At 44.7% G+C, this 10,944-nt stretch overlaps 1 protein-coding gene and 1 long non-coding RNA gene across 3 annotated transcripts; both read right to left on the bottom strand.

Moving 5' to 3' along the window:
• Positions 1-1,677: 1,677 nt before the first annotated feature.
• LOC135583127 (probable inactive receptor kinase At1g48480) lies at positions 1,678-4,460 on the bottom strand. Of its 2 annotated transcripts, XR_010488588.1 has the most exons (3): positions 2,899-4,460; positions 2,056-2,796; positions 1,678-1,867 (listed from the first exon to the last, which is right to left on the bottom strand). XR_010488588.1 is itself a non-coding variant. In XM_065116886.1 (2 exons), the coding sequence occupies exons 1-2, from the start codon at positions 4,244-4,246 to the stop codon at positions 2,120-2,122; spliced, it is 2,025 nt and encodes a 674-aa protein (XP_064972958.1). In that variant the 5' UTR covers positions 4,247-4,460; the 3' UTR covers positions 1,678-2,119. The 2 variants fall into 2 exon arrangements, 1 of the variants encoding a protein (XP_064972958.1); XM_065116886.1 differs by having other exon boundaries at positions 1,678-2,796.
• A 2,173-nt stretch (positions 4,461-6,633) lies between these two features.
• Positions 6,634-9,141, bottom strand: LOC135617027 (uncharacterized). Its single transcript, XR_010488589.1, has 2 exons — positions 8,885-9,141; positions 6,634-7,701 (listed from the first exon to the last, which is right to left on the bottom strand). It is a non-coding gene; the product is annotated as an uncharacterized LOC135617027 (long non-coding RNA).
• Positions 9,142-10,944: the final 1,803 nt, after the last annotated feature.

The raw sequence follows: 10,944 nt of genomic DNA, 5'->3' as shown, positions 1-10,944 counted from the left end.
AATCTTTCTATCTTGTTGAAGAATTGATCCAAAGATACCTAAGACTTTTATTTAAAGAAACTTATTATCTATCCAAATTAATTATATTTTTCTATTTAATCTTATATATTTAGTCTTAATCATACTTAATATAAGACACTTAGTTACTTACCTCTATGTTAAGTTTATAATTAACTATACCTAAGCTTCTACCAAGTCAATATCATCAATAAATAACATACACCAGAAAGGTTTATCATACAAGTAACTAGTAAGCTCACTAGATATATAAGACGACCTGTTTAGAAAAATACACTTTGGATGCATCAGTCCAAATTGGACTTGCTAAGTTCCTAAAATAGTAAAAAAATAGAATTGAATAATTACTTATATTATATTTGTTATTCAATCACAAGAGTTTGAGGTGAATTAAACAAAAAAAAAACTGTTATGCTCATTTTAGAATCAAGATGAAAGATGTGCTAAACTAGACAGTAAACCACCTAAAATCAATTGAGCAATTAGCCATATCATAGTTATCTTCGATGGTTAAAGTATAATATAAGTTGGGTAAACCTTATTGTGTTATATTCGTAAATGAATCATGTTACACTATTGTAGAATCAGGTGTGATGGAGTTTTATTCCATCTTAATTGATAACCGAGAGTAACATTATAAAATTTATTCAGTGCACCTTAATATTTCGATGTACCAAATAAATATAATACATAATGGTTTCATTAATTATCCTCTCGTTGTTCTATAAGTGCCTTAAATAAATTATAAAAAGCGAAACACATGCATGCAATATAAATAAATAAAAACACATATAGTATGAAAATTAAAAAAATTAAGATAAATGAGAGCCCAACAAAAATATAGGCATTTACATTTTAATTATACATTATCCTTTATAATTAACTATCTTTAACATTTTGACTTATACACTTTCAAAAATTATATTAACATTTTTATACTTACAAAAATGAAACATTTAATTTTACTTTTTAAAAATATTACATTTGCTAAGTGATAAATCAAATAGAATCAATACATATTCAGTGATAAATCTTATGATATTTTTATCAACAAAATCAAGAGATTCGAAATTAAATATTTTACTTTTATAATTATAAAATTTTTAATATAATTTAAAATATAAAAATTAAAATACTAAAGATAATTAATTATATATAGAAAATAGATAATTAGTCCTCCCGGCATTTGTTATTAGTGACGACGTCTACCAATTGGCATTGTTATCTGATATGCCAACGTAGTTGGGCAAATTACCCAAACCAGAGCAGATCCTGTGTTCGTCCTTTTGCGTGTCCTTTACGTCTCTTCCCGGCGGATAACAGCAACTGGGAAACCAGCAGAGAAGTTGTACGCCGCTGCAGTGTCCTCGTGGTAACCAAGCCAAGAAAACCAGTAGAGAAGTAAACCTGCAGTGCTTCGCAAACCTGAGGTCGGTAGGCAAGAAAACGTGGCGTTCCACAGCCGACCACCACTGCAATTATTGATAGCGTACACCGCACGAGACTCCGCATCATACCGTCTGTCCCAAAGACAGCGGATCATGCAATCAAATCAACATATCTTCTGCCACACGCTTCGTTCTCGGCTTTTGCCTCCACCGTCACAGCTCATCCACAACGCTGCATGCATGCGAAACGTCGTTGGATACCAACACAGCGAAGCAGAGAGAATTAATGTTATATAAAGACAGGCACACAGCTCATTCCCCACAACAACTACTACATTATTGAGCTCATGGGAAGAGCATGGAACCACCCACCCTTCCATCATCGAATGTAATCTTCTCCAGCTCTTCCGGGCAAGAGGAAGACTCTCACATCAGCAATCCACCAGCAGCCATTGCAAGTCCTACATGAGAGAAAAAGACAGAATAATAGATGTGATAAGCAACGCTATCAATGGACTTGACTTGACACCAGTCATCTATCCTACACACAGCATCCAACCCTCCTAAAACTTGGAAAGAGGAACAACATCGGGGAAAAGGAAATGGAACAAACAGGTTGTAATAATTTGCTTAATCACAAGAAACGAACGGGAAATAATGCTTGGCATCGATCGAACGCGGCCTCCGAGTACGTAGTTGCTCCCCGGCGTGACTCAGAGATCGGCACCGGGAGGATTCGATCCGGCCGTCGAGTCGTTCTGCTTGGAGGACTGGTCGTCACCGACGCTCCGGGGCGTGCTCTGCTGGTCCCGGTAGGAGGAAGCTGGGCTTGACCTCGAGATCTCGTCGATGCGGACCACCACCTCGGGCATCGAGGGCCGCTTGTCCGGATACTGCGCCACGCAGTCGATGGCGAGCTGCAGGAGCTGCACCATGTCCTCCTCCACGTTCTGGTACCTCAGCAGCTCCACGTCGAACACCTCGGCGGTCCATTCCTCCTTCACGACCGACTGCACCCATCGGGGGAGGTCGATGCCTTCCTCGTTCAGAAGGGCCTGCGCAGGGGCTTTGCCCGTGAGCAGCTCGAGGAGGAGGACGCCGAAGCTGTACACGTCGGCCTTCTGGGAAACCTTGCGGGGGTCGGTGACCTCCGGAGCCCGGTATCCTGCGACGCGGGTAGGGGCGGACGTTGCGCCCGCGAGAAGGGCAAGGCCGTGATCGGACACACGGGCATCGTACGACTTGGTGAGGAGGATGTTGGAGGACTTGATGTTGCCGTGTGAGGCGGAAGGGCCCGTGGAGTGGATGTACTGGATACCCTGCGCAGCTGCGAGCGCGATGCCCGTTCTTGTTTCCCAGTTGAGAGGTGTTCGACCGGATCCTCTGTTACCTGCGCATTTGATATGGATGTGAGTTGCATACGCAATTCATCGTCCAAGCGCTTGGATTCCAGCAAAAGAAGGTGAAGCATTCACAGGAAGGATGGGCATACCGTGCAAGAGGGCGGAGAGGCTGCCCATTGGCATGTAATCGTAGACCAGGAGCTTCTCATCCTTGTTGAAGTAGTAGGCCACGAGGGGCACCAGGTTGGGGTGGTCCATTGCGCCGATGGTCTCGATCTTCTCCTTGAACTCCCTCTCCTCCAAGTTCACGTCCTTGAGCCGCTTCACCGCCACCGTCACCCCCGTCTCGAGCACCGCCTTGTACGCCGTCCCGAACGTGCCCTTCCCCAGCACCTCCGCCGACGCCCGCAGCAGGTCCTCCAGGTCGAACGCCCTCGGCCCTCCCCCGAAGAACACCAGCTTCTTGGCCCCCGCAGAGGCAGCGGCGGTCGCCACGGACTTGCCGGCGGCCGCCGCCGGAACCGCCGACCCACCGTTCACGTTCGTTCCACCTGCGCCTAGACCGTTGTCCCTCTGCTCTGCTGCCGCCCCCATCTCCATCTGCTTCCCGCCCACGGCCGACGACTGCGCCTTCCTCCCGCGGCAGAGAAGGATCAGCACGACGAGCGCGATCAGCAAGAAGGCTGCGGCGCCGATCGCGATCCCGGCGATCGCCCCGCCGGAGAGTTTCTTCTTCTTGTGGTTGCTCTCAGCCCCTCCAGTGGGATTCACGGAGCCGGAACCCTCCGGCGATGGAGACGGCGCGATCTCGCCGGGGCACAGCCCGAGGGGACCGCCGCAGAGACCCGTGGCCAGGAACGCCGTTGCCGGCTGCGAGCGGAGCTTGGCCGGTATGGATCCGTTGAGCTGGTTGTAGGACACGTTGAACTGGACCAGGTTGGCGAGGTCGAGGGCCGGAATCTCGCCGGTGAGCCGATTGTTCTCGAGGTAAAGCGTACCAAGCCGAGAGAGGTTGTTGAGCCCCAGAGGGATCCCGCCAGTGAACTGGTTGCCGGCAAGATTTAGGCGGACGAGGTTCTTCAACGAGGAGAGGAAGGCCGGGATCTCGCCGGAGAGGCGGTTTCCCTGGAGGTAGAGGTTGCGGAGCTCGGCAAGGCCGGCGAGCTCCGAGGGGAGAGGACCGGAGAGGACGTTGAAGCGGAGGCTGAGGGTCCGTAAGGCGGTGAGGTTACCGACGGCGGCAGGGATCTGTCCAATGAGGCCGGCCCCGGGGAGGCGGAGCACGTTGACTCGGCCGGACTCGCACGAGACCCCCAGCCAGGAGCAGGGCGCCCCGGGAGCGGAGGAGTTCCACGTGGTCAGCGCGTACCGGCCGACGGCAGTGCGGAATGCGAGGAGCGCCGCGGCGTCGGACGCCAGATCTGGGGCCCCGCCGGGGAGGGAGGCCAGCAGCAAGAGTGCTCCGGCGACGAGGCGGAGCAATAGCGGCGAAGCCATGGGAGGAACCGGTGACCGTACTCACCGCAACGACACACGCTGTCACAGTGCCCAAGAACTAAAGCAAACCCATCAAGCGCGCACCCCGCGCACACACACTGCCTATTTCCGTGCCGCTCTGCGCCCTCTCCAATGTTTCTTTTAGAAAAGAAAGAGAATAGGAAAAAGGGGAAGACTGAGGAGGAACACAGAGGAGCAGAAGAGTGGAGCGGGGGGTATAAAACCCTAGCTGTACCAATTTAATGATTTCATTAAGCGATAATTATTAGTCCTATTTGGGTGTAAAGCAATGCAGAAAGGGAAATTATTATGTGGCTTCGAAAGCAAGGAGATTATAGTGGAAGGTAATTTGATCGGTAGCCCAACGCATCTCTCACTACAAAATAAAAAAAGCATGGGAGCTTAGCGATCACAGGTTGTCTTAATCTTCCTTTCTCCTTAAATTAAGCAGCAAGTGGCAAATTTTGCAGATTTTCGTGAAATAATATTGTGGTCGTCGGAAGGTGGAGAAGCGCTATACTGTCTGCCAAATAGTGTGATTCAGTTTAGTCAGGTGTTGGTAGGAAAGTGGAAATTGCCGCTTCTACAATTAGATCTCCAAACTCCAAACACTTTGAGCGGGCCCCACTCACGCTGGATCACGAACCGGGACGTGAGCGTCACACCCTTCGCATTGAGGACCGGGAAGGAGAGCGGGTGGGGCCAGGTCAGCTCACCGTTATGGGGGACGTACCCTTACGATGCTGTCGGTTGTCCTCCAGCCCCTCGAGGTGACGCGGCAGACATCCATTGGCTGACGGAGATGCAGGGGGCACTGCCGCCGGCCATCCCTTTTGCTTTGACGCTAACGGCAGCGAAACGGTAGGCTTCACGGTGGTCCCACACCAACCCCCCGCGGCCCCTCCCCTAACAACCGCTCACTAACCCCGACGAGAGGACCCGTCGGATCCGCCTGCCCGAGTCGAGGCACGGCACACGGGATTCGCACAGGACAAGTCCGTGTACCGTGACGTGGCCGACACAGGATTCGGACCGCTGGGTCCCGCATGCCACCACACGTGTAGACGACGCCGCCCTCCGACGCGCATCGACTGACGGTGACCGTCGGATCGAGGGAGGAAGCAGCGACCGTCGGATGGGGGAGGAGGGCTATTGGGAGGTGGGAACAACTGGCCGCGACCGGCCTACCAACCATGACGCGCCTCACTCTGATGGCAGCGGACCCCACCAGCCCCCATGTGGACAGCTGTCAACGGAATCAATCTCCTACGGCCATGATGGTTTGCGTTTTTAATTTAATCGAACTTAATCTAACCCCAATTGCCTTCTCCCTCTTCTTCTCTCTCATTCATAGTTTCTCGGCCTCCACGGCGCACCCTTCTTCCAAGCATGTGGTAGGGATCCTCAACATAATATATATACGAAAAACTCATGTATTCATCAGCTCCTATAAATCACCACAGTGCCAACGACTTTCTTTTCTTTTCCTTCTCTCTGACAAGAAATAATAATGCTGACCAAATACATGTACATACATGTTGTCGCTCGATCATCCCATCAAAGCAGGCAACCCACAGGTTTCTTTTTCGAAGAAGAGGACAACCCAAGTAAAGAATCTAATCTTTGATGTCCTCCTCATAATTGGTTGTCCGAATGATTTTTTGCAATTGACATCGAAACTCCTATTATTTTGTATTCTACAGAAGCCACAATTTTATCGTGGCAAGTAATCCGTAACTCTTAATCGTTGATGTCTATCATACAATGTAGTCATATTTTAGATACAAAAGGTTTACAATATTCGCTTTGACACATAAGAACCTAACTAGTGTGCTATATAATCAACAAGTGAAAATTTAGGCAGGAAAGTTTTCTTAAAAGAATGTGCATAAATTGATGATGAGAGGAGTAGCTGTGCGACATGATGGTCACTCTAAAAGGGTGAGATGATACTGATGAAGTCATTAATTGCACATGGATAAAGAAACAATATAAATATGAATTAGATACATGTGTACTGTTTCATATCTGTGATGCAAAAATTATTATCATCTTAAAAGCGTTGCCCGTACATATATCCATTTAATTTACGCAATTTTGACTTGGTAATCTACCGACTCCAAGCTCAGTAGCCACACACAAAAACACAAAACCCCTAAAAAAAAAAGGAAAAAAAAGGTTTATTTGGATAATGATTGACATAGATGGGGACTAACTGAATGAAAGGCCAGACAAGTTCGTACCTTCACATGCATAAGCGTGCGACAATAGGTAGACCCAATCCGCATGACGATAAATCATGGTGAACTACTTTTAGCCATGTCAAGTAACATCAAGCAACAGCACCACGAGAAATAAGTCGTCCAAGAGATCAAACAGGATAAACATGTGACAACAGCATAGGTCATAAAAGAAAACAATATATTAACTCAAACAAAATATGTAGCAGCATATTAGAACCCTCAAATCTATAATCCCTATAATGTCTTTCATTTTTCTGATAGGACACATTAATGATAATTTCGTCATGATAATGTAACTTCACTTTTGGGCAGTTAGCAAAATAGGTTACTAGATGAAGGGATACAAAAGGTCGCTGTGAAGTTTAGACTAAGAACAGTCTCCTCCATTAAAATGTGAGCAACCTTGGATGAGGCTAACTCAAACATCTAGGTTCTTAGCAACGCTGAGAGAGTAAGTCTGCATCTAAAATCCAATCCAATCAATCATGGGAGCAATATTGTGTACTTTTACTACCAGACAATTTAGTTTAAAGACAAATCTTATAACCTGAGCGACCAAGATTGAAGTCATGAAAATAGTATCTCCATGTATAGGGGTAGAACGGTGTGCATTGTCCTCCTTAGATTCTGCATTGGTCAAACGTATTTACTTAATGATAGAGAAATGATCGTAAGCAACTCCTGCATTTACCAAGGTTTAAAAGATCAGACAAGAAAAGAATCTGCTTGTAATGACAAGAATAAGTGATGAAGATCAGCAAGTAAAAAGCTGGTCGCTTGACCAAGCTTAGATAATGCAGGCCATCTCAAGTAGAAAGTCAGCATGGTCCAGGAGACAATTGAAGGCATAACCCTATAGCAGGAACTCTCGTGACCTCTATTGTTTTGATTACTTACAGCACAGTAGCTGAAGAGTTGGCCTTTTCACTGTTTCACAGAACTGTAGAGAGCAGAGATTCCATAACCATGAGCCTATTCATTGTTCCTCTGCTACATACAATGCCAGATCTCACAGGATTTACTTGTCTAAAGAGACAAGTGATTCATCTAAAGTCGAACAATTAATTCGTAGAAGGGGACGTACCACCAGTCATAAAAGGAATAGATCTACGATGCTACGTTCTGATATTGGCTGATTTGGCTTCTGGATCTTGCTTCTAACTCGATTACTTCACCACTTTAAAGTTTCCTTAAGCTTGACAACATGTGCGTCTGTATTAGTCAGAAGGCATCACAGTGAGAAGTTAGTTCCCCTACTCAACCATGGATGAGCTACACCTCCACCTCAGAATGCACTTCTACCACAAACAAATATAAAACAAGAACTAATCCAAAACATAGTATAATATTAATAAAAGACTATATAAAAATAAAAATTATATTGAATACAAGGAACCAAAAATAAGAATTAGATCAATTACCATAGTGGAATCAAACATGCTAGGCAATTTATCTATTACATTTCAGATTCCAGCGGATTTGAATTGTGATTCTAATGCCAACAAAAGCCACCTCAGTAATTAAATACACACTTCCGAATTCTCAATAACCAGTATGTATATAGGGAACCGATCAACTTGAACAGCTTATGTAGTTGAGTGAAACCAAATCAACTAGTTTGTAATATTCAACAGTTTAAAAGAAAGAAACACCATATAAAAGTTGTGGAGTTGACAAACATTTATAAACTTAGTGGAGCAACATATTGAAATTTGGGTCTTATTACAGTCTTGAACACTACCCAGATGAATGAAAGACTGTGTTTTATTCTTTTTCCTGGTGTATATCATGATTAATTGGAGAAGTGAGATAAAGTGTCGACTACCACAAATTCCTGTCTATCTATTTACTTCATGCATCGAGCATTTCTCACAAATTTGAGATCAACCGATACTGCTATGACCCTAACTACGGACATTGTTGAACATAGCTCAGGAGATGCAAGATGCAAGAGAATCTTCATCTCAGACACATTTTATTACCAATATGTCGGTGATAACTGATGGTAGGATCATATGTGTCATACATGTGTGTGTCCGTAGATATCAGTAAAATGTAAGGTTTTCAATTGGTGTCATCTTAAGATACTGATGCAGACTACATTCAAGAATGATCATGTACAATTGTTTTCCATCCTAAATGTGTTGCACGCAAATGTAGTATGCGTAGTACTCGCTGCTTCCAAATTCATGCTAATATGCTCATAAACATATTCTCTCTATCTTAATTATAGGATATCCACTAAATCCCAATTGAGATCTTAAATATTAAACCGACTCTTGCATTCATGTTGAATCCAAAAAAACAAGGGTTCCCCAAATAATACATATAAAAGCAAATCACGGCACTAATACTGTTCTTGGAAGAAGAGTATTTGAAGATTAAAATTGGTTACCTTCGGGCGCGGGCGCTGTTGACCTCCTCGACTTCCTAATGAGGCCGAGCCTCGTGTACTAGTCTGCCGGCTTAGCCCTAATCAGGGCGCATCTGAGTTGACGGCCGCGATTCTAACGGGAAGCAGTCAGACGGCAGCGAATCTGGAGGGAGGGGAGGTCCGATTCCAGCCGCAGGGGTATCGGAGGTTGGGAGACGAAGGGGACGCTTCTACGACGAGACAAAGGGTTTCGAGAACGACAAATAAGTACGTCAGCAAAGGCGGGGAAAGAAGGCAGGTTGGGGTAAGAATATGGGTATATATATAGGCACGCATACATTCCCACCGGGCTACTGTCATAGAGCCGTAGGCTAGATCGAACCGAACCGGATCGGACCGGACCGGCCTAATCTTTCAAGCAGCGATTATAGTGCGGGGTTGACGAGCTTTAACTTCACACCGGATATCTAGATTAAGCCTTTCGATAAATGTACCCATGAGTTATCATTCAGACCAATCTCTAGCTTGATTTGATTATCTTTCAAATCTGCTTTTGATATTCTAACACTGTAGAAGTCTGATGAATTTTGGTGAGATGTCCATCAACATTCTTGTATTCAGATAAGTCAAAGCGAACAAGAAACCCTATCTTGAATTGCTTCCATGAAGAAACTCCGTGACAAGTTTCATACCAATCATACCATTGGATTGCATCTCTGTCTAGTTGGATTGAGGCTTTTTCTATCTTGGATTCTTCTGGGGTCTTGTGAAAGCGAAAAAAATTTTCTGCCTAGAGATCTAACTGGTCGGGTCCCCATCTTCCCATCTTGGAAATTCTACCTTAATACGTGGGTGGTTTGTGTCACAATCTTAGGGCTCTTTTCCTGTATCTCTAGATCTGTTCAATGTAGAACTTGAGTCATCATCTTGTTGAAATTTGTTGAGGCTTTCCTATAGACTCTTTTTGAAATCATTAAGTGTTTCTTGTAGTTGGTTCTCAATTTTGATTTCCAATGCTTCCATTTATGCGAGTTATCGATAACCATTGCATAAGACTGTAAATATGTAATCCCCAGTTCTTGTTTATGATGTCTGGTCAAGGGTATCAGCATGGTCGACGTGAAGCTGCTAAGGGCAGTGCTGCGGTCGCTGCAAGGAGGAAGAGTTACTGCCCTATTTTTATCGTTGCGTGGGGTGAGAGCACCGAAGGTTGGAAGGCGATCGCACCGGTGTGGCTGCAGCTGCTGCAACCCAAGCGAGCGATCACTGAGCAGCCAAGGTTGATTTAAAAGTTACTGTTGTGTCTGATTGAGTTTGTGAATGCCAAATATCGGTAAAGAACTATATGGGTCGGGTAGGTCAATTCATTACGAGTGATGTGAACTCAGGAAGATTTTTTTTTCTTAAAGTTAACTCCATTGCATTTTCGTCGACAACAATATAGACAGTGAACTGTAGCAAGTTGTAGCAAAACAATATAGATTTTTTTTTTAATGGTGAATCGAGGAAGATATTAGAGAACATTATTAGATGTCGTGGTATTGTAATAGAGCTTTTGTTGCTCTTTGCTCGACTAGTATTTTTTTTCTTTTTTTCTCAAGAACTTGATGACCAAAGAAGCCCATTTTAGATAATTTGATTATGTGTTTTTTTATATGTTTTCTCACTATATTTAGAATTATTTGTGTACGCATACAAGTAAACCACATGGACATCTGATTGAAGATTCTAGTGACAGATGCATTCATGCAACTATCAGCAAATTATCATGCTGTAACTGAATTCGAATTATGTAAAGCACCATGTTTTCTCAGGATGATACTAGTTTATAGATTGTTGAAATCTGGAGGGTCTTTCCAGTACATTTATGACAAATGTTGATGTCTGCCTCTCTCAGGTCATCGAGTTTGGTGGGAATGGAAGCTTGAGCTTGACAATTGTCGATGTCATGTCTGATACCTCAAAGCCTCGTAAATGGAAAGTGAAGTGGTACTCTCGAGATACTCTATCGCAATTCGTCGCTCTACTCAAGGCAATCCATCCAGGATGGACTGCTGCCCCTCTAACTATAAAGTGTGCAC

The sequence above is a fragment of the Musa acuminata genome, chromosome BXJ2-7 (genome assembly GCF_036884655.1).
Source record: "Musa acuminata AAA Group cultivar baxijiao chromosome BXJ2-7, Cavendish_Baxijiao_AAA, whole genome shotgun sequence".
Lineage (NCBI taxonomy): Eukaryota > Viridiplantae > Streptophyta > Magnoliopsida > Zingiberales > Musaceae > Musa > Musa acuminata.
Note: the sequence above shows the minus strand (reverse complement) of the source record. Positions and strands in the feature narration are given on the sequence as shown.